This window comes from Garra rufa, chromosome 20, assembly GCF_049309525.1.
Source record: "Garra rufa chromosome 20, GarRuf1.0, whole genome shotgun sequence".
Taxonomy (NCBI): domain Eukaryota; kingdom Metazoa; phylum Chordata; class Actinopteri; order Cypriniformes; family Cyprinidae; genus Garra; species Garra rufa.
In genome coordinates, this window is record NC_133380.1 from 20,643,282 (window position 1) to 20,664,774 (window position 21,493).

Below are 21,493 nucleotides of genomic sequence, written 5' to 3' on the forward strand. Positions count from 1 at the left end.
TTAAATTGATATAAAGTGATTATAAAGACATTTGTAACCTTACAAAAGATTTCTATTTCAGGTAAATGCTGTTCATCTGAATGTATATTCATCAAAGAAACCTGAAAATCTATTCAGCTGTTTTCAACATAATAATAATAAATGTTTTTTTGAGCAGCAATATGGATTATTAGACTGATTTCTGAAGGATCATGTGACTGGAGTAATGATGCTAAAAATGTAGATTTGAAATCACATGAATAAATTACATTTTAGAATATATTCAACCGTTATTTTAAATATTAAAAATATTAAAGTTTTACTGTTTTTGCTGTACTTTGAATCAAGTAAATGCAGGCTTGGTGAGCAGAAGAGACTTCTTTAAAAAACATTACAAATCTTACTGTCCAAAAACTTTTGACTGATAGTGTAGAAATTAATGCAATTATAATGTTAAATTGATTGATAGTTCTAAAAAAAATTAAAAAAAACTCTTAAGAGAATTAACTTTTATGACATTTTTAATCTCATTACCCAACTGTAATTTCATACATTTTCATGGTCTTTAGCTTAATCCACTCCCAGAGATTTGTCATTAGTGGTGGGCCTTATGATTTAATTATGCCATATGCCCTCTGAGTACAGTGACCTTTCACTGGGTCATGGGAAAGAACTTCATGGCTCATTTAAAAACATCTAGGAAATCTAGGAAACTTTCTCAGATGAGTGTTGTCATCACTGGACAGAGTGCTTCATTATTAATGCTTTTGAAGGCAAATGTGTAGGAGGAGCAGTCATCCAGAGTTATGTTAAGTCAATGTTAATTTAATGGTAATGCATGGAAATCCAGAAGTTCTAGCGATAATCACGCTTCCATTTTAAAATGGCCTGATTTTATAGCTTAATCAGAAATCCCATACTCGATATATCAGCTAAATTCAATTGTCACTTGATGGCATAATGCAATGCTCACTCATGCCTAGAAAATATTATGACAAGAAGCTGAAAGTAACATGGAAGTATGAGAGAGAAGAAAAGAGACATGAACCTATTACGGACAGGACCGAGACTATTCAGACAGAGAGTCCATTTTTTTTTTTTTTTTTTTTTTAAATGTGATTGTTTATTCTCTAAAGCACATCCAATATTTGAGATGAATGGAAAGAGAAATCAGTTACACTGAATGGTGGAGCAGGCATGATTGTAAGCTTCTCTGCAATGCAGGTTTAGACCCTTATCCAGGGACAGAACGTACGAGACAGACTTTCTTCAGCACAACAAGACAAAATAAAACGCTGCTGCATTTCTCATAGCCAGAATAAATGTAAAACCTAAGAAAAAAATACAAAAGACAAACATATAAAAAGAGAATTTAAAAATCCTACAGGATATAGACAAACACACACACTCACACACACACACACACACACACACACACATTCACATTCACACACAATTAAATCCAAACGGGCCCAGACACAGTCATTAAGCCCAACTTGGAGCTTGAAGAGCAGCAAATGTTTCAAATAATACTTCAAAAATAAGTATTTTACAGCTTTTAAACATTTTGAATCTTTTTTTGTTTGTTTTTTTATTTCCTTTTTTTTCAGATTATATTTATTCCGTATGGTGTATATTCTTTGCCAACTACTTTTCACATTCTGACCACAGAGGAACAAGTGCGAGAGATCTGAGACATTGTTTTGAAAGAAGTCATGCACGTATAATATTTTAATCAACTTATAAAGTTAGAAAAGGGGAATGTTCAAGACAAAAAAGAAGGTTTCTTCTGATGCAATCCTTTTAGAGTCGGGTTTCTTCAGCCATCACTTTTAGTCTCGCTGTCTGGCAACTTGTCATGCCTAAATTACCTTTACAATTCGGAAACGCAACACAAAATCGTACAAGGCAGGCAAGAGTATGAGCTAAAAGGCATTCTCCAGTAATATTTTTTTCTTCTTTTAAAATAAAGACCTTGATTTTTTACACAACCATTACACAACATAACATTATATGGTCGTGGTCGGTCAAGTTTAAAAAAGAAACAAAAAAACTAAAAAAATTATGGATCACTGTACTTCACACGCTCCAATTTCTCAAGGGAGAATGAGATTTCTGAAGGGAAAAATGAGTTCTGTGTTTATCAACAAAAGTCTTGACAAAACATTCTCTGTTTCCTTGGTTTGTTTTCCACGTAGTAGTCAAAGAGGTGTTCTGCACGGTTAATGCAGGGATGAAAGCAAAGCAAAAGGTAGCTGAGAGGAGCAGACAGGAACGGGGGAGTGTGTGCCCAACAGAAGAAACTTTTCAAAATGGCAACCGACCCTGAGATTGCAGGAGTCCGATACAAAACACACCACAAAAGGCACTTTATCAACAACAGTGCTTCTGTTCTACTGAAATTCAAGTTGAGAGAAAAAGTGTGTGGAACTCTCTCTAGTGATAAAGCGAACGGAAAAACGAGCGTGCACGCGCCCGTCTTTTGGATTCCCGCACGCCGAGAGTTCTCCGTCCCCGTCGCAACTCGATTCCATCAGCCTCTAGGCGGTCCGAGAGGAATGACAAAACAACACTGAAGAAACCACAACGCGAAATATCGTAAAAAGCCGTAAAATACTTGTGGATTGCAGCAAAGGTCCAGAGCAGGCTGCAGGGCAATATCATCCCCACTCGATGCCTCCGTAGCGTGCAGAGGAACTTTTGTTGAGAGATAATCAGCCCACGTCGGAGGCTTGGCATATGGCTTCTCCATAAAACATCCGAGAAGCCAATTGTCCCTCCTGGCCCTCTCCGTTCCCCTCCGTCTTCCTCTAGTTCCCACCTTCAGTCCTCTCCTCCTCCTCCGTAGAGGTCTGCCAGCTTTTTGAAGCGAGGACCCCAGTCATTGAGGTAGTCGTAGTCCTGTTCTCCAGAGCTGGAGGAGTCCAGGGAGCTAACGGAGCCCGCTGTGGAGCCACTGCCCTCGTAGTCAAACACCAGCAGGGAGTCATAGGGAGGAGCGGTGGGGTCATTATCTGCCGCACGCAGACCCTAATATGAGAGAGAGAGAGAAAAAGAGAGAACATGAGACGAGGCTGTTGGACCGCTCTGAAAGCCCCTGCTTTACTAAACCGCCTAAAGGGGTCACATCAGGAATCAAATTTTCCTTGATCGTTTGAGATGAAAGACCTTGATGCACTGTGAAAACACACTGTAACGTGCTGCTCAGTGGAAAAGACTGTTTTTTGAAACTAAGCTGCATAAATGACTCATTTTGTGTTCTTTTTCACATCAGGCAGATCAGATGGAACACATGTCCATCCACGTTAGGCTTGTGCACGAATCTGAATACCGTGTTCGGAAAGGAAATGGCGTGTACTATGGAAGCTCTAAATGGAATAAATACGAGATATGAAGACAATATTACATTTCAATGCTTTCTCTTGCAATTATACTGTCAATTATATTGTATATAAACTGTGGGCATCAGGGAGCCTCTATTAAAGGGATAGTTCACCCAAAAATGAAAATTAGATGTTTATCTGCTTACCCCAGGGCATCCAAGATGTAGGTGACTTTGTTTCTTCAGTAGCACACAAACAAAGATTTTTAACTCAAACCGTTGCAGTCTGTCAGTCATATAATGGCAGTCAATGGAACCCATGGCTTAAGGGTAAAAAAAAAAACATACACAGACAAAACCAAATTAAACCCTGCAACTTGTGGCGATACATTGAGGAGTTAAGACACTAAAAAATCGGTCTGTGCAAGAAACTGAACAGTATTTATATAATTTTTTACCTCTGATCCACTGCAATGTCCAACTGTTCTTTGCGCGTGATGCGTCAATGTGCTCTGGGATAGTAGATCTGTTGCGCATATACACCACTCATTGTTTACACAGTGCAGAGAGAGATGGGGGGTTTGATGACTACTCAAAATGGTAATTACTTGTGCTTATCCTGATTGTCGCAACCGATTAAAAACTAAAAGATTACGTTTGCTTGTGCAAACTCATCCGGGAGTGTTTTCACCGACTCCCAACTTTCGAGCCTGATCGACTGAAGTTACAGTTGCTTGCTCTTCGTCACACGCCGGCCGTTGTGAACATGCTCAGGACAGTTGTACATTGCGGTGGATCAGAGGTAAAAAAATGATATAAATACTGTTCAGTTTCTTGAACAGACAAACTGTTTTGTGTGTTAAGACCTCAAAGTAGTGTCACGAGCCACAGGGTTTAATTTGGTTTTGTTTGTGTATGTTTTTTGACTCTCAAAGCCGTGGGTCCCATTAAATGTCATTATATGACTGACAGACTGCAATGGTTTAAGTTCAAAATGTTAGTTTGTTTTCTACTGAAGAAACAAAGTCATCTACATTTTGGATGCCCTGGGGGTAAGCAGATAAACATCAAATTTTCATTTTTGGGTGAACTATCCCTTTAATATGTGGGGCATTGAAATCGCTTTTGAATGAGCGCTCACTTTACACTTTCACTTTCGAGATTCGGGATCACAGGTACTTCTGTGTATAATACAGAGCAGCAGTACTTACCACACATTTTACAAGATTAGATGTTTGTCAATGGACCTGCAAATTAGTCACCATCGTCCTACTGGTCATCTCTCCGTACACTATGAATGTGTAGGGTGACCAGATTTGGCAATATGACGACAATATGAGAAATTTTATATTATATTCATATATATATATATATATATATATATATATATATATATATATATATATATAGTTATTTTTGATATATAAATGCCCTATACCCTAACTGTCATAAACAGGAAAACACGCAGTTCAGCGTTTGCAGTTAAAAAGTAAATAAATTGTACAAAGTGTATAAATTGACCCTTCTTCCTCGGGTGGGATCGTTTAGACCCCTTTGAAGCTGCATTTAAACTACATTTTGGATGTTCAAACTCAGGGGCACCATAGAAGTCCACTATATGGGAGAAATCCTGAAATGTTTTCCTCAAAAATCATAATTTCTTTATGACTGAACAAAGAAAGACATGAACATCTTGGATGAGTAAATTTTTTGTAAATTTTTGTTCTGGAAGTACTGTATTTTTCAAATACAGTACAGTAAATTTATTTAACATCTTTTGTTGTTTTGATTAACATTAATGGCACAGACAAGTATTTATTTAGACTGCTGCCCCTTTAATGTAATAATGCATGGATGTAATACACTGCCACATCTGGTTTTCATCCATTTGTTTACATTCACTTAAGCCATAAACGGCTGTATTTTTACATGAGATACTCCACACAATGGAAAATTTTACAACTGTGAGTGTATTTGATAATTCAGAAACAAGGAGAACTGATCGCACGCTGTCTGAGAGAACTGGGATCGAATGTGTGTGTCATTCATTGTGAATTGGCCTATCCCAACTTCTTAATTGATAAAGAATTGTGATGGGATAGTAATTTTGTTTTACGAGAAGCCTGGCTACCTTTGATTAGGCTGTTCTCGCCTAATCAAAGGTAGCCTACCACTCACTCTGATCAACCTGTTGTAAAGAAATTTTGAAATACGGGACAAAACACAATTTTCACTAAAAATAGAGTTGATATAAGGGACTGTCTCGGGAAAACGGGATGTCTGGCCACCCTATTTATGTGTTAAGTAAAATTTGATGGACAATGTAACAGGCTACAGCTAGTAAGCAGCTAACCAGATTCTTTTAGTGGCTCAGTAGAATGCGTTATTCATTCTCTGTGCCTTTCCAAATACAGATTCAATGTTCAGACACATCCCTAATCCTTGTTTACTTGTCAATGACTGATCAAAAATATTGTTTTCCCAGTTCAGTGTTTTAAGAGTTTAAGCACTTTAAGTACTAAAACTGAAATAAAAATACATTATTAGTTAAATAGAAACATTAAAAAAGTAATAAAAACAATAAAAGCATCACACGAAAAATGAAAAAAACGAATTCATAAAATTAACAAATACTATAAATGTTGCTGTTCATGCTTACATGTAGCACCTGCTATTCTGACTTAACCTAATAGAAATCATCACTGTTTCATAATTAACTTTTGACAATTTTGTTATATTTTATAATTGTTGTTATTTACTCTTGAAATAATTATTTTCTTCACATACTAAAAAATAAGACAAACAAGAGCTTTTTAAATTTAAAGTTAGATTTTGGTCTCTCAGCTTTTTCTGTAAGAGCTATTATTTATCAATTAATGCTTATAGTTTAAGCTACATTTGAAAAGATGAGTCAGGTTTGTGATCATTAAATATTCTTGTGTTTTTAAGTAGAACATAATATTAGGGCTCTTAATTTTTTACATCTTTTTTATTATAGGGTGATGTTTTGTAGTGATTTGGATTGTAGTTTCCATGTGAGATGATGATGGGCCAGATTTACTAACAGCTTGTGGACATATTTTTGTGCCTGAAATTTATGGAAGGAGTATAAAAATGAATCACACAACGAAATTTACTAAAGTTTCTGTATGTCAGATTACTGGTATTTGTGCCATTATTTAACAGCCAAAAAAAACATGTCTTAAAGCAGGTGCTAATTTGCTGGTCATTATGAAAATAATTCGGCTGTGTATGTGTTCTTTATTGTGTGCACTTTTATGGAATTGCACTCTAACACTAATTTGCTCTGCTTAGTAAATCTGGCCCTGCATTTCTTTTTTTTGATTGTATATGCTATTATATTGATGTTTTTGTTATGCAATGTGTTTTGGTACTCTCCTGCCCAAGGACAGCAGACAAAAAATAGCTCTGTAGCTAATTCTGGGGCAGTCTTTGACTGTCCATTGTCCCTCCATGCTAGCTAAATAAAGAATTAAATAAATAAATGTTACTTTAGAGCACCAAATTATAAATTTTCTTATAACACATAATATATTTTCTTCTTTGAGTTCCACTTTTCTCAGGAATGATTCAGAACGTAGTTTCTTTCTCTGCTCAAAGGACGTTTCTTTAAAGCACAGAAGCAACAAACAGACTATTTATAAAGGTCAGGCGGAAGATTCAAATTATTGATGGAAAAACAATTTTTGAAGGATTTCTACTAAAATGAACTATGATTATACGTGGACATCAGGAAAGAAAATGATGCCCCCTTTTAAGTATGGCTTTCCAATCTCTTTGCAAATTAACTATATTTCCTTTCCATGCCCCTCTGCGTGCACCAGTTGAACCTACGGCCTAACTAGATTATCTTCATGATAAGAAACAGAGGGAGCGTACATCAATGATGAACTCCCCGATGTCCCCTGGGTGTGGTACTGTGGGCCGGACAGGGTACTGAGATTCTAGGATAACGGGTCTTTCGTCCACCCTCCGCACACCTGCAGGCTTGCTCATTATGTGATCTAGAGACTCGGGCTGCTGCAGCTGACTTAGGTCATAGTCCTGCAACAAAAATAAAAATATACCAGGGCACGTCTGAAACAAGGTCAGAAATGCTCTTGCAACAGACAAAGAAGCAGCAACTACTGAAATTTTCAAAACAGCCTTGTCTTGACAATCGATAACAGCAAGAAGTGTGTGACACTGACCTGATCTTCCTCTCCTCCGCCCTCTTCATCATACTTTAGGATATTATCTCTGACGTCATCCTCAGGGTCGATCAATAAGGGTTTCGTCTGGCGCTCCTTCTCCCTTCGCTTCACCCACACCACAAAGAACAGAACCATACCTGAAAAACAAACATACAGGGGCGTCATGTGGCTATTTTCCAATTTTGAAGGGGCACCAGTGGCGGTCCAGACTTATTTGGTACTCTTCTGTACATACACTGCCATTCAAAAGTATAGGATCAGTTTTAATGAGGTCTCTTATGCTCATCAAATTCATCATATTTAATCAAAAATATGAAATTTTGAAATTTATGAAATTTTATTACAATTTAAAGTAACAGTTTTCTATTTTAATATATATATATATATATTATATATATATATATATATATATTTTTTTTTTAATATAATTTCTGATCCTTCAGAAATTATTATAATATGCTGATGTATTATTAATGTTGGAAACAGTTGTGCTGCTTAATCATTTTTTGGAACCTGTGATACTTTTCAAAATAGAAGTCTTTTCTAAAAATATCTTTACTATCACATCAATTTAACACATCCTTGCTGAATAAAAGTATTAATTTCTTTTAAACTAAAAAAAAAAACCCCTAGAAAAAAACTTTCAAACTTTGAAAGTGCATATTGTTAAAATTGTTTTTAACATTTCATCAGAGAATCCTGAAAAAAGTTTCACAGGTTCCAAAAAAATATTAAGCAGCACAACTGTTTCCAACACTGACAATAAAGCAGCATATTAAAATGATTTCTGAAGGATCATGTGACACTGAAGACTGGAGTAATGATGCTGAAAATTCAGCTTTCATCACAGGAATAAATTACATTTAAAGTATATTAAACTAGAAAACTGTTATTTTAAATTGCAATAATATTTTACAATTTTACTTTTTTTCCCCTCTGTACGCAGCCTTGATACGCAGTGAAGGCTTCTTTAAAAACATCAAATATTTTGAATGGAAGTGTATTTCTAGCAAGATTTTGAGGTTCATAAAGCTGAGAAAATGTAGACTGACAGTTCAATGAAAATGAATAATCAAAAATTAAATGACAGGTGGAAAGATTATTAATCACAATTTACTGATGTTGTGAAAATTTGGTTTTGTTGCATTCTCTGATTTAATCATCTTTTCATTTATAAATCAAACCACCAATCTGTCCCCTGATCCATCCATCACTTACTGAGCAGTATAATGATACAGATGAGGATGGTGATGATGGCTCCAGTTCCCAGCCCAGCCACAGTCACTGCCCCGATCACAGTACAGTCTCCGTTTTCATCACAGGGGCACACCTTCACCTTCAACACTGAGGTGTTTGACAGAGGAGGGTTTCCTGAGTCGGAAACTAAAATGGGAACTCTGTACATGCCTGCCTCCAGGTACGGGATCCTCAGTTTCAACTGGGCATAATTACCTAGACAGAAATAGAAAATAAAATCCAAAATTAAATATTCGACTTTCTTACCATCACTGTATTAAAGGCATAGTTCACCCAAAAATGAAAATCCTGACATTAATTACTCACATTCAAGTTGTTCCAAAACTGTAAGACCTTCGTTCATCTTAAGAACACAAATTAAGATATTTTTGATGAAATTTTAATGATGTCCCTACTACCTTTCTGGGCCTTGAACATGTCAGTTGTATTGCTGTCTATGCAGGGTCAGAAAGCTCTCGGATTTCATCAAAAATATCTTAATTTGTGTTCCAAAGATGAACGAAGATCATGAAGGTGATTAATTAATGACAGAATTTTCATTTTTGGGTGAACTATCCCTTTAATTGACAGGAAACACATGAACTGAGATTAAAAATGGCCTGTTGAAGTGGTAAAAGCCTTTAATACTTTCAATCTGTAATATGTAAAATCCATGTCTAACCATTGAGGCGTGAAATGGTCCAGTTACGGCGGGCTGAAGAGGGGTAAGAGGGCAGCTCAAAGACATATGGGCCAGCGTTGGGTTCTGAATCTAAATCCGAGGCTGTGATATTGACTGGATACCCGTGTCGTGACCTCTCGCAGACAAGAGCCTCTTGAGGAACTAAGACAGGCACGTTGTCATTCACATCTATCAAATAAATCTGGAGAGTACCGGTTCCTGTGGCAGGAGGGGAACCTAGGAGACAGAAAGAAGATAACGACAGTCAGGGGTAATGGTCGTAAAGTTTATGTATTTGTCCTGAAAACTCTCAGTTGTGTCAGATATAAGAACTGATAACTGCACATAAATATTTCACACAGCTGTTTTCTCTTTAATAGAGCTGGGCTCTCTCAGAGGACAGATATGTGTAATAACTTTGCCTGAAGAAACAGACACATCTGCTCCCTACGGCTGTGTGTGAATCAAAGACAAAAACACAGCATGCAGAGGCCAGATATATACCTACTCGCTCTCAAAACGCAATCTGCCATCGCAGACGAGGGGCATTTGTGGAAAACATGGCACCGTATCATTCCCAAAGCTCTGACTGAGTAACAGGCTAGATATTATAAAGATTGATTCTGTCAAATTCTGTTATTAGAGAGTCTGTTATGAGTCTAAAAAGCAACCCGTCAACCTTGGACATCTGTATCAACTGCTAGACAAAACGCCAGTCCCTAAAGACATATTGATTTAGGTCAAAATGCCTTTGTTCAGATAGGACGCCTGACAAGGCCTGCCACTACGGACACCTTTGAAAACTTCTGGGAAAAACACACCAAGACAGGCAGATAGATTGGTCAATTTCCTAATCATACCAACCTCCCATGAAGTTTGTTGAGCTTCTGAAGCATTACAATATATTAAGCAATTTTAGTTTCTTTATTTTTAAGGGTATGACTAAAAATAAACATGACAATAAACAGTGAAACAGTCATCTTAAATAGCCCAAATAACCCAAATATTACCTCAAATGTAGCACTGGAAGACATCATTTTAATTCTAGTGAATTAGTTAATTAATTTTTATATTTAGCATTTGAAAGTCATTTTAGTGAATCGTTTTGCTCTAAATGATTTTCCCTCTGAGGTATCTTTTAAAAGCCCGATTCATTCTAGTAAATCAGTTCATTCCAGTATTTCAAAACCCTAATTTTTGTACCAAAAAGGAACAAAGATTAAATTATACACTACCAGTCAAAAGTTTTTGAACAGTAAGATGTTTAATGTTATTTAAAGAATTCTCTACTGATTACCAAGCCTGCATTTATTTGATCCAAAATACAGCAAAAGCAGTAATATTGTGAAATATGTGTACTATTTAAAATAACTGCTTATTCAATCACATGAATTTAAATGATATTTAAATAGGAAACAGTTATTTAAAAAACAAATATTTAAAAAAAATATATACTGTTTTTGCTGTACTTTGGATCAAATAAATGCAGGCTTGGTGAGCATAAGATACTTCTTTAAAAAAACATAAAAAATTGTACTGTTCAAAAACGTTTGACTGGTGTATGTGTTGAAATTCTGATTCATTCTAGTGAATCAGTTTGCTCACAATGGAGTCACTCTCAAATGTAAGTTTTTAATTTCATTCTAGTGAACTGGTTAATGTAGTACTGTACGTCCTCTCATATATGTAATGTTGGAAAGTCGGATTCATTACAATGAATCAGTTTGGCCCTAATAGTTTTGTTTTTACAGTCTGATTCATTTTATGTGTAGCATTGAAAAGTAATTTTAGTGAATTGTTTTGCCCTAAATGATTTTCCCACTGAGGTTATCTTTTAAAAGTATGATTCATTCTAGTAAATTAGTTCATTCCAGTAATTTAAAACCCTAATTTTTGTACCAAAAAGTAAAGGAGACTAAGTTATACACTACCAGTCAAAATTTTTTGAACAGTAAGATTTTTTATGTTTTTTAAAGAAGTCTCTTGTGCTCACCAGGTCTGCATTTATTTGATCCAAAGTACAGCAAAAACAGTACAATTCTGATTTGTTTTTACTATTTAAAACAACTTTTTTTATTTGAATATATAATTTATTCCTGTGATTTCAAAGCTGAATTTTTAGCGTCATTACACCAGTCACATGATTCTTCAGAAATCGTTCTAATATTCTGATTTTCTGCTCAAAAAATATGGGATTATTTTTGTGCCTATAAAACTGAACGTAACTTTATAAAACTGAACGTAACTTTCCAAGAAACGATCAAAAATATGCCACTGCAAAAGAAAAAAAACACAATGAAAATGAAAAAATGAACTCAGTCGCACGAATTTAACATGCTCTTCAAATATGATTCATTCTTTGTTAATGATTTTCAAAGAATCGTTTTCGTGAATCATGGATTCTGAATGCGTTGCCACAGCTTTCGCTTACGCTTCGCAAATTTTCGTTTGCTGTTTTGGCACAGACCTCTCGTGGGGGCGGGCTTAACAGCGATCTACTCTGATTGGCTAATGAGCTTTTGATGGACAGTTGCTCTCTGACCTGGAAGCACAGGATATGTCTCTGTTAGATTTGTTGAATTTGTAATACATTGTCAGCACAGCTGTAATTTCCCCAGTTTCATACAATAAAAATCACAGATGAACATGTTTATTTAAAATCAAGTAACATAAGTAATAAAAACAATATCTTAAATATATAGCCTTGTGTTTTATTTTATTTAAAGGAATGTATTTGCATTTTACTTAAAGGGATAGTTAACGAAAATCAAGAACTTCAAAACCAAGTAATCACTATAGGCTAATCATTTTAATTTCATTTCAGTCCTATTGTTATTTTCTTTCTTCTGTGAAACAATAAAGTTATTGTTTTTGTTTTTAAAATCTCATCACCTGAAGGCACTGTTCGTACTCTCCTTGCACATGGAATAAAGCTAGAATGAAATCATAAGTTTTGGATTGTCAGAATACTAGATCAGTAGAAAAAAATCTTAAGAATAAAAATCAAAGTACACTTTCATATTATTATCCAATTATTTTGATGACTAAAAAATATAAAATAGACACAATGTTTTTTTAAATAATTAATACATTTTCCAGCATGAATAAAAATCACAAGAACAATACGTAATGTTTCATGTAAATGTTTAACCATTTAATAACAAATTGTAAAATGCAATACAAATCAGGAATCTGTAAATTTGATAATTCTCTTTAACTTTTATTTAATTGACAAAAGTACAAAGAAAAGATTTTTAAAGTTTCACTGACCAACTTAAATATATTTTGTAAATATAAACAATTTTTGATTTTGATGGCTACACCACACTAAAATAAGTTGGGACAGAGGCAAAAAAAAAAAAAGGGTTATAGAATATCCAAATAAGCTGTTTTGGAACAGTTTGTGAGCAGGGTAAATTAATAGGTAAGGTTATCAGGTTTGGCTCATCAGAAAGCTATATATCAAGTGATGCTGCTGGTTCACTGGGCCAGAGCTCATCTCAGATAGTCAAAGAGACAGTGGACATGTGTGCTGTGGCCAGATGAGTTCACTGGGAAAAATGGATGTCGAGCTGTCAGTCCCACTGATCGAAGGGAACTCGAAAAATATTAGGCCTAGAAGATTCCTTATCCTGTGGCTCCATCTAGTGGACAACATCAATATCACCGCCTTCATCTTTCAGTTAAAATGGCTGATTAGCCTCCCAAACATGATAAATTCGTGAAACTAAAGCCGACACGCTACAGGACTGTCATGAATGGAATTTGGTCTTGACGACGGATAGTGCCCAGTAGGTCTGGGTCTGTTCATGGCAAAAAAAAGTGTCAGACTGTGTCTAAAGATAATAATCTTAGAATCCAATAACCAGTCATTGCCATTCGTTTTCACAAAGATTTTTTAAATATTTAATATTTGTCACTGATACCAAGTGCAGCTATAGCGGAGAAGTGTTCCCTGTCATATATCATTAAGCATTAATTTTGTAATTTTATCAAACGTTTTTCTTGATAGGAAAAATCTCTATTGTTGTGATTTATTTCTTGGCTTTTTCAATTCATAAGTTTACGCTGCAAATTTAAATAGTTTCTTTTTATGCAGTCAATAGCCTAAATTATGTCAGTGATTCTCTCATTTTTAAAGAGTGATCAAGTATTATTTTATTTCGATCGGCAGTCTAACACAAGTAAAAAAAAAAAAACTTATTGCCCCATCTATTGAATACAGGCTAATTCCTTAATTTTTAACTTCTTAAAAGGAGGTTGCTAGTATCCTTATATTTTGGATTTGGATACACAGCAGACGAATTTCAAGAATTTAGTTTTTTTTATTATTATTATTTATTTATTTTGCCCTTAAATGGATTGATGCATGAACAAATAATTTTATTTCATCATATTCGTGATTTATTAATTTATGTAAGCTTCGTTTTGAAGTAGGCTATTCGTTATGAAGAAAATTCGTTAGGCTAGCATAAAGTTCATTTAATAGTCTTCATAATACATTTTATTTGTTTTTTTTTATTATACTGCAGATCAAAATAAAATAATTTTAGATGCTCTTTAAAAATGAGAATCACTGACATAATTTAGGCTACTTTTTTGACTGGGGAAAAACGATTTAAATTATCATTACTATTTGTTTTGCTCTTTAATGGATTCTATTATTGACTTGAAATCGTGTTACATGTGAATGGTCTACATGCATATTATTGCTCAAATAAATGTTTTTAAAAACGTGCTAGAAATGTTATAATTAAGAGAATTTAACATAGACCTACGCATTTTAAAAGACATGATACAATGTGTCTACTCATAATTACAAAAAGAAAAAGAAGCATCGGACTTAATGCAAAACATAATATAACAGCTAAACAGTTCATGAAATATCATTATCACATCATCATCATCATCATACATGAAATAGACTTTATTACACGGACTGACAGCGACGGAAATGTAGACTGAGCCTTCGTCTTCTTCTGAAAAGGCATTAAAAATTCGCCATACTTTAATACTTAATATAAACAAAGCACGACGTATTGCACACCGCAACAACTTTCCAATATGTGCGCCACTGACGTCACCGTCTGTGCTTCAAGGTCAGAGATCAACTGTCCATCAAAAGCTCATTAGCCAATCAGAGTAGATCGCTGTTAAGCCCGCCCCCACGAGAGGTTTGTGCCAAAACAGCAAACGAAAATTTGCGAAGCGTAAGCGAAAGCTGTAGCAACGCATTCAGAATCCATGATTCACGAAAACGATTCTTTGAAAATCATTAACAAAGAATGAATCATATTTGAAGAGCATGTTAAATTCGTGCGACTGAGTTCATTTTTTCATTTTCATTGTGTTTTTCTTCTTTTGCAGTGGCATATTTTTGATCGTTTCTTGGAAAGTTACGTTCAGTTTTATAAAGTTACGTTCAGTTTTATAGGCACAAAAATAATCCCATAAAAAAACATGTATTATTATGTTGAAAACAGAGATTTTTTTTTCAGGTTTCTTTGATGACTAGAACAGCATTTATCTGAAATAGATCTTTATCATCACTTTTTAATAATTTAAAACATTCTTGCTAAAAAAAAGGTTTAATTTCTCTAACTTCTTATAGCAGTTAGTTTGCAGTTATTTTAAATAGTAGAAATATTTTACAATATTACTACTTTTTCTGTATTTTAAATCAAATAAATTCAGGCTTGGTGAGCAGAAGAAAATTCTTTAAAAAAACATTAAAATCTTTTGACTAGTGTACATATAAAAAATATAGCTATGTTTTGTTTGTAGCTGGTATAGCTGCTTACTTACTGATTCAAAACAGTAGCTCAAAGTCTGTACTTCAACCACTTCAAAATATGATTAGCTTGTAGTTTTGTAAATTAGTTTGCTCAACACTGAGACCATGAGCAAAACTAATATGAGTTAAAACAATAAGACCAAGACTACATTAAATATGGGTTCACTTGTGACAACATTTATTTTTATTCATTCCAACTCCTCCTGAGGTTTTGTGATGGTGTGAAGCAACTCCATGTGTTAAGCAATGTAATCTCTCTATTTAAGAAAGTGTAAAAATGGACAAGCAAATCAACTGCGATTGGAAAGCAGCTTTGTTGGAAAACCTACTTGGTTGAACAGAGCATGAGAATGAAATCCAATCAGAGTTGAAAAACGCCCCAGTGCTGATAGGTTATGAATCGATAGGCTGTGAACAGCTTTTTGGCTCTGTGGGACAAATTAAGTTCAGGCTAACCAACCTCTCTCCAAACTGACCTACCCGATCGTTTAAATCCATTTTTTCATACACAGCACCTTTAATGCATCGACACTCACTGAAAGTTTTGATTTCATTCAAACTTTCCAAATCCAAGTCTTACCGTTGTCCACAGCCAAAAAGGTTGCTTCGTATACATTCTTCTTCATATACGGTGATTCACGGTCCAGCACTGCCGTGGTGGTAATCCTTCCATTGGTCCTGTTGATTTTCAGCCAGTTGGCTGGATCTGACAGTTTGGAGTACCTGAAGGCCAAAAGCATTTGTTCATCAGATTACTCCGGATAAAAATCCATAAGCATCCGCAAGACGCGGTCATAGAGCTCAACGTTCAATCATAATTTATGCTGTAACAGTATGGCTGAGGGTAATAATGTAGAACTTTGAGATCATCAATCCATTTAAATGCTGTTAAAATCATATTTAGCCTGTTATGAGGATATAGCATGTGGTTTATTAAGACATGTCCCTCATTCAGTCACAGCATGGGCTTTGTTCTGAGCAATGGGTCTGCACAGAGAAATGCAGAAACATTTACACTCAATCAAATCACAGATGTGACACATAATCTTTCTTCTATATATTATTGGGTAATGTATCAGGCTCCCGCACTATTACTCCAAAACAGTGAAGTTAAAAACAGTTAAAGCCTATTTATCTCCCAGAGTTTCTAAGAAAGCTGCTAATTAATTTTGCAAATTATTTTAGTATTGCTAATAATCAAGCCCACACTGAATGTTTGTGTTTGTTTGTTTGTCAGGGTCTTTTGTTTACTAAGCACTTCCCTGTGACTTATTTGAGCCTCTAACATTGATAGATTCAGAGAGCGAGAGCGCCACAGTGTGGACTGTATTGATTGGACCGTTCCTTGCATACAGTGATCTATGGAGCGAGTCTAGTGAAGGTCCCTCGAGTGTGTGAGTGAACGTGCAGGGAGGCAAACTTTGGATCGATACTTCAAGCTGGCATCTTGCCCGCACACTTCTGAGTCATGAAAAAAAGAAATCAAGGGAGATCAAGCGTGAACGACTGATAGAGAGAGAGAGAGAAAGAGGGAGAGACACAATAGAAGCAGCAGTGTGGGGAATGGCTCGGCTCATTACTCAATGACCTTTCACCCTGTTGCCTGGCAACCCAGGCACAACCAAGGGACTAGAACAGGAGAGAGTCAATTAAAAGCATTTAGCTGCTCCCAGGGGTGCTAATGGTGCGAGCGATACGTGCTACATCACTTGACATATAGCACAGTATGGAAATTGCATGTACTTCTGACGTTCGCTTACAAAGTCAGGGGCTGACCCGCACCCGAGAGTGATGGATTTGTTTTAAGCCTGGTTTCTATAAAAATGGCTCTTAAACTCAGCAGTCAAATTAAGTCCTCATAGATTTACAGCAATTTGAAAACTCAAGCATGATTCAGCAGAAAATTGAAAAGCGAACAGAGTGGGTGGAATGTACTAGACTTTATGTGGCGGACATCAGGTTGATTTGCTATTCATGTGTGTCACTCAGCTAATGAGTGCTTTATGTAAGTGATCAATAGCAATTGCGGAGTCAATCGATCATTTAATAAGACGCGTAAACTTTTTAAACGCATTTAAGTAACAGTGTTGTTGATATGAGACATAGAAATTAGAAATGTTTGGACAAAAATAAGCTTTCCGGAAATGCGGTGTATAATTGTGCACTTATATGTAGGTCAATAATGTGACTTTAAAATGTTAATGCTATTTAAAACTGGTGGTGTAACCAATCGTGTAGGAAGCAATAAAACAGAAAATTATATCACAGAGTGTTGACGTTGTGTCAAGTTCATTATTATCATAAGAAAAATATGAAAACTAAAAATAATAATAAAAAAAAAAAAAAAAAATGAAAATTGTAAATATAAAAAAAACCCCGAAAATGATTCTGATTAAACTCAAGTGCATTTAGTGTACAAGAAAAACGTGACATGGTTACACCACTTGACATTTAGTTATTTAATCAGACTTTTTGGCTGCAAATGCTATAAATACTTTTTAAAAAATGTATGAAAACAACTTAAATAAAACAAACATTACTAATAACCTGTAGGACTGCCACGATTCCTTGATTCAAATCGAGTCTTGGTTAAAAAAAATCCTTGACTGCAATTTGCCTATTTCGAGTAACCAGCAAAATACTGGAAGTGGTGCCTTTCACAGATGTGAATCCTTCAAATGCATTATTAGGCCATTTATTAAGACTGGATGATATATTTAACCTATTTAAAGTCATAATAAAGCATATAAAGCATACAATTCAATTAAATAAATGCATGCTTTAATTATTTACATGCGTGTAGGTTACTGGATGCATCTCAGAGCGGCTCTGTTCACAGTAAATGCTGCTCCACACAAACAGTTATCATTTACATGTGTGAAGCATCTCAAAATCTATTTCTGCATATTTCTGTGAGTTTGGGTTTATTATAACGTTCATCTGGGAACACAACATGTGCCATTTAATCCGATTTGTAAGCTAAATCATTTAGAAACCTACGCAAACACAGGAGAACACATCAGTATATTTCTCATTCTCTTTATTGTGATTTCAAAATAAAAGCTAAAACCTTCACTCTGAGTTTACACATATTCAAAAAATTACAGTGGCAGTTTTAAAGAAATAGCCAAATATTTTAGATTAAATGGACGTTTGAATTAAATGTTGTTTAGTCAATATTAAACAAGGATTAAATTGCGCAGTAAAGTGTAAAAACAATCGTCAGGCCATTGGCGCCCTCTGCAGTCATTTGTAATAATGCATCATGTATATTAGTCTTATTGTTTGTAATACCTTATTTATTTTACAACTTTATACCGAACTTTACTGAACCAATTACCATTGCCTCATTGCTATTATATATGTTTTTAAGTAATTTTAAAGGCCTTTGTTTACTTAGGTCTATTTTTATTTCCTCAAAAAGTTAATTATAATTACCTAATTACTCGATTAATCGTAAGAATAATCGACCGATTACTCAAATACCAAAATAATCTTTAGTGACAGCCCTGGCACCTTTAAACTAAACTGAATTTTTGTCAAAGATTTTTCCTTTTTATCATCTGAGACACACTTTGTCATTGACCTGTGTGTGTGTGTGTGTGTGTGTGTGTGTTTGAGCGAGTAGGAACATAAATGATTGACATTTACGGTCACTCAGAAAGATTGACATCCCGAGTTTCAAACAGACAGACAAAAGCACCTGCTGTCATTTCTCTCTACCTGATAGTCTGCTGGATGAAGCGGTCTGGATCCAGTGCAGCAAAAGTAGCGAGGGTGGTGTCAGCGGGCACTCCCTCTTCAAAACGGATGATTTTAGGGTTGGACGGGAAGACGGGGGCCTCGTTGACATCCAGTACTTTGATTGAAACGGCAGCAGAGGACGACGGCGAGGAGGGGATACCGCTGGACAGGTGAGCTTGGTTCGAGACCACCACCATCAGCGTGAAGGCGTCGTTCCTCTCATAGTCGACCGGCTACACATATGCACACAAACACAAAAGTTTCTTCAGCTTTCAAAGAACTTGACTGTGCTCTGATAATAGAAAGGTGGTTTTATATCTGGAAACCCATTTCAATAAAAGACATTAAACTAACTCTTCACTGTCAGGCTGAATGAGACTCCAAAAGTGTTAGAAGAGGAACAGAAAGTGACTTAAGTTTGAGTTAGGAGATGAAGTGAACCCTAGAATAAAGGTTAGAAGGAGTTGACGAGGAGATGAGCGTGAGAGGATCAGCTGTTCAGTGGGTAGAAATGTGGTGTGCCTAACCACATATGACCGTGAAAGCTGGGTAACACTTCCAAAGAGGCTGAAACACATTTAAAGGCTTCTATCGCTCTCTCTCACACACACACCATGCAAATGGCCAAACAAAGTGTGCAAAACATATGCATACACACAAGTTACAAAGCTACACATCACTGACTCTTCAATATTAGAGCAGTAAAGGCTACAAAACTGAGGGGAAGATAAAAGTTTACATATCATCATTTTTTTTTATTAATCTGTGAACTATTCACCTGTGTCGCGGTGCAATTTCCTGCTTCTTCCATTATCACACAAAATGTGTGTTTACTCATTTATCACTCAGTATGGGTCAACACTTTCAAAAATAATGTGTCAAAAATTCATTGTAATGCTGACAAATAATTCACTGATAATGATAAATTCAAACTGTTTTAGCAGTTTAAAGTATAATTCATACCATTCCTTAAATTCAATAGGTTTTAATAAGAATATTGAGTCAATAAGTATTGAGATATGCTGAGGAAAGGTTTTAGTTGTAGTAAATGATAATGTCATAATTTCTTATTCATTTCTAGTTGAAATGATGGAGTGATATAAGATTAGCAGTCTGAGAACCAGAAATAAATATTTGACAATGTAACCAAATGGATACACCCACCTTAACCACTATGACCTTGCCGTCATTGGTGATCTCATCAGTGCGTATGGCGAAATGGCCCATTGAATCTCCTCCTGTAATCCTATAGACCGCGTTCCAGTTGGGTGTATGAGGCTGATCCTTGTCTCTGACTGTCAAATTGGCCACTACCACACCCACAGCATTCTCCGGGACTTCTCCTAGGAACTAAAGCAAGAAAAGACGCCAATAAAATGAGACACTAAAATTCTTTTAAAACAAATGGATGTGTTTGTTTTTTTTTAACATAAAGTAAACTACATACAGTCCAAAAAGTATTCAGAAATTCAAATTCAAACATAAAAAAATTCGAATACTCGCTATAAAATTGCCACTAAATAAAAAAAAAAGAAAAAAGAAAAAGGTAATTGTGACTTTTTATCTTACAATTCTGACTTTCTTTCTCAGAATTGTGTGATATAAACTAACAATTGCGAGAAAAAAGTCAGAATTGCCATTCTGACTTTATTCTTGTAAATGCAAATTTGTATCTCGCAATTGCAAGTTATTTCTTTTTGTATGTAATTCTGACTTTTGAGCTATAAACTTACAATTGCAAGTTATAAAGCTAAATATTGATGGGAAAATAAGACTGATATGTTCTCAGAATTGCAAGTTTATTTCTCAGAATTCTGACTTAATAACTAGCAACTGCGTGAAATGCAAGATATAAACTCGCAATTCTGAGGAAAAAAGTCACAACTGTGGGACATAAACTCGCAATTCTAAGGAAAAAAGTCACAATTGTGAGACAAACTCACATTACTGAGAAAGTCGCAATTGTAAGAAACTTGCAATTCTAAGAAAAAAGTCACAATTGCGAGATATAAACTTGCAATTTTGAAAAAAGTCACAAATGTTAGATATAAACATGCAATTCTGAGAAAAAAAACTCATAATTGTGAGACAAACTCACAAATAAGAGGGAAAAAGTCACAAATGTGAAATATAAACTTGCAATTCTGAGAAAAAAGTCACAATTGTGAGACAAACTCACAAATAAGAGGAAAAAAAGTCACAATTCTGAGAAACTCACAAATAAGAGGAAAAAAAGTCACAATTGTGAGACATAAACTTACAATCCTGAGGAAAAAAGTCACAAGACATAAACTTGCGATTTTGAGAAAAAAAGTAAATTGTGAGATGTGAACTTCCAATTCTGGAAAAAAAGTCACAACTGCGAGATATAAACTTGCAATTCCAAGAAAAGTCGCAAATGTGAGATATAAACTTGCAATTCTGAGAAAAAAAACACAATTGTGAGACATAAACGTGTAATTTTGAGAAAAAAAGTCAATTGTGACATGTTAACTTGTGATTCAGAGAGAAAAAAAGTCACA

General features: G+C 35.1%; 1 protein-coding gene across 1 annotated transcript in view; it reads right to left on the minus strand.

Moving 5' to 3' along the window:
- Window positions 1-1,030: 1,030 nt before the first annotated feature.
- The window catches only part of cdh4 (cadherin 4, type 1, R-cadherin (retinal)), a 195,556-nt gene continuing 175,093 nt past the window's right edge, over window positions 1,031-21,493 (minus strand). The window contains exons 8-15 of the mRNA XM_073825480.1: window positions 20,136-20,321; window positions 18,951-19,204; window positions 15,808-15,950; window positions 9,434-9,670; window positions 8,734-8,967; window positions 7,513-7,652; window positions 7,202-7,366; window positions 1,031-3,009 (exon numbers count right to left, since the gene is read on the minus strand). Of these exons, the coding sequence (XP_073681581.1) occupies window positions 2,803-3,009; window positions 7,202-7,366; window positions 7,513-7,652; window positions 8,734-8,967; window positions 9,434-9,670; window positions 15,808-15,950; window positions 18,951-19,204; window positions 20,136-20,321 (1,566 nt within the window). The 3' untranslated portion in view covers window positions 1,031-2,802. The remainder of the gene's footprint in view (window positions 3,010-7,201; window positions 7,367-7,512; window positions 7,653-8,733; window positions 8,968-9,433; window positions 9,671-15,807; window positions 15,951-18,950; window positions 19,205-20,135; window positions 20,322-21,493) is intronic.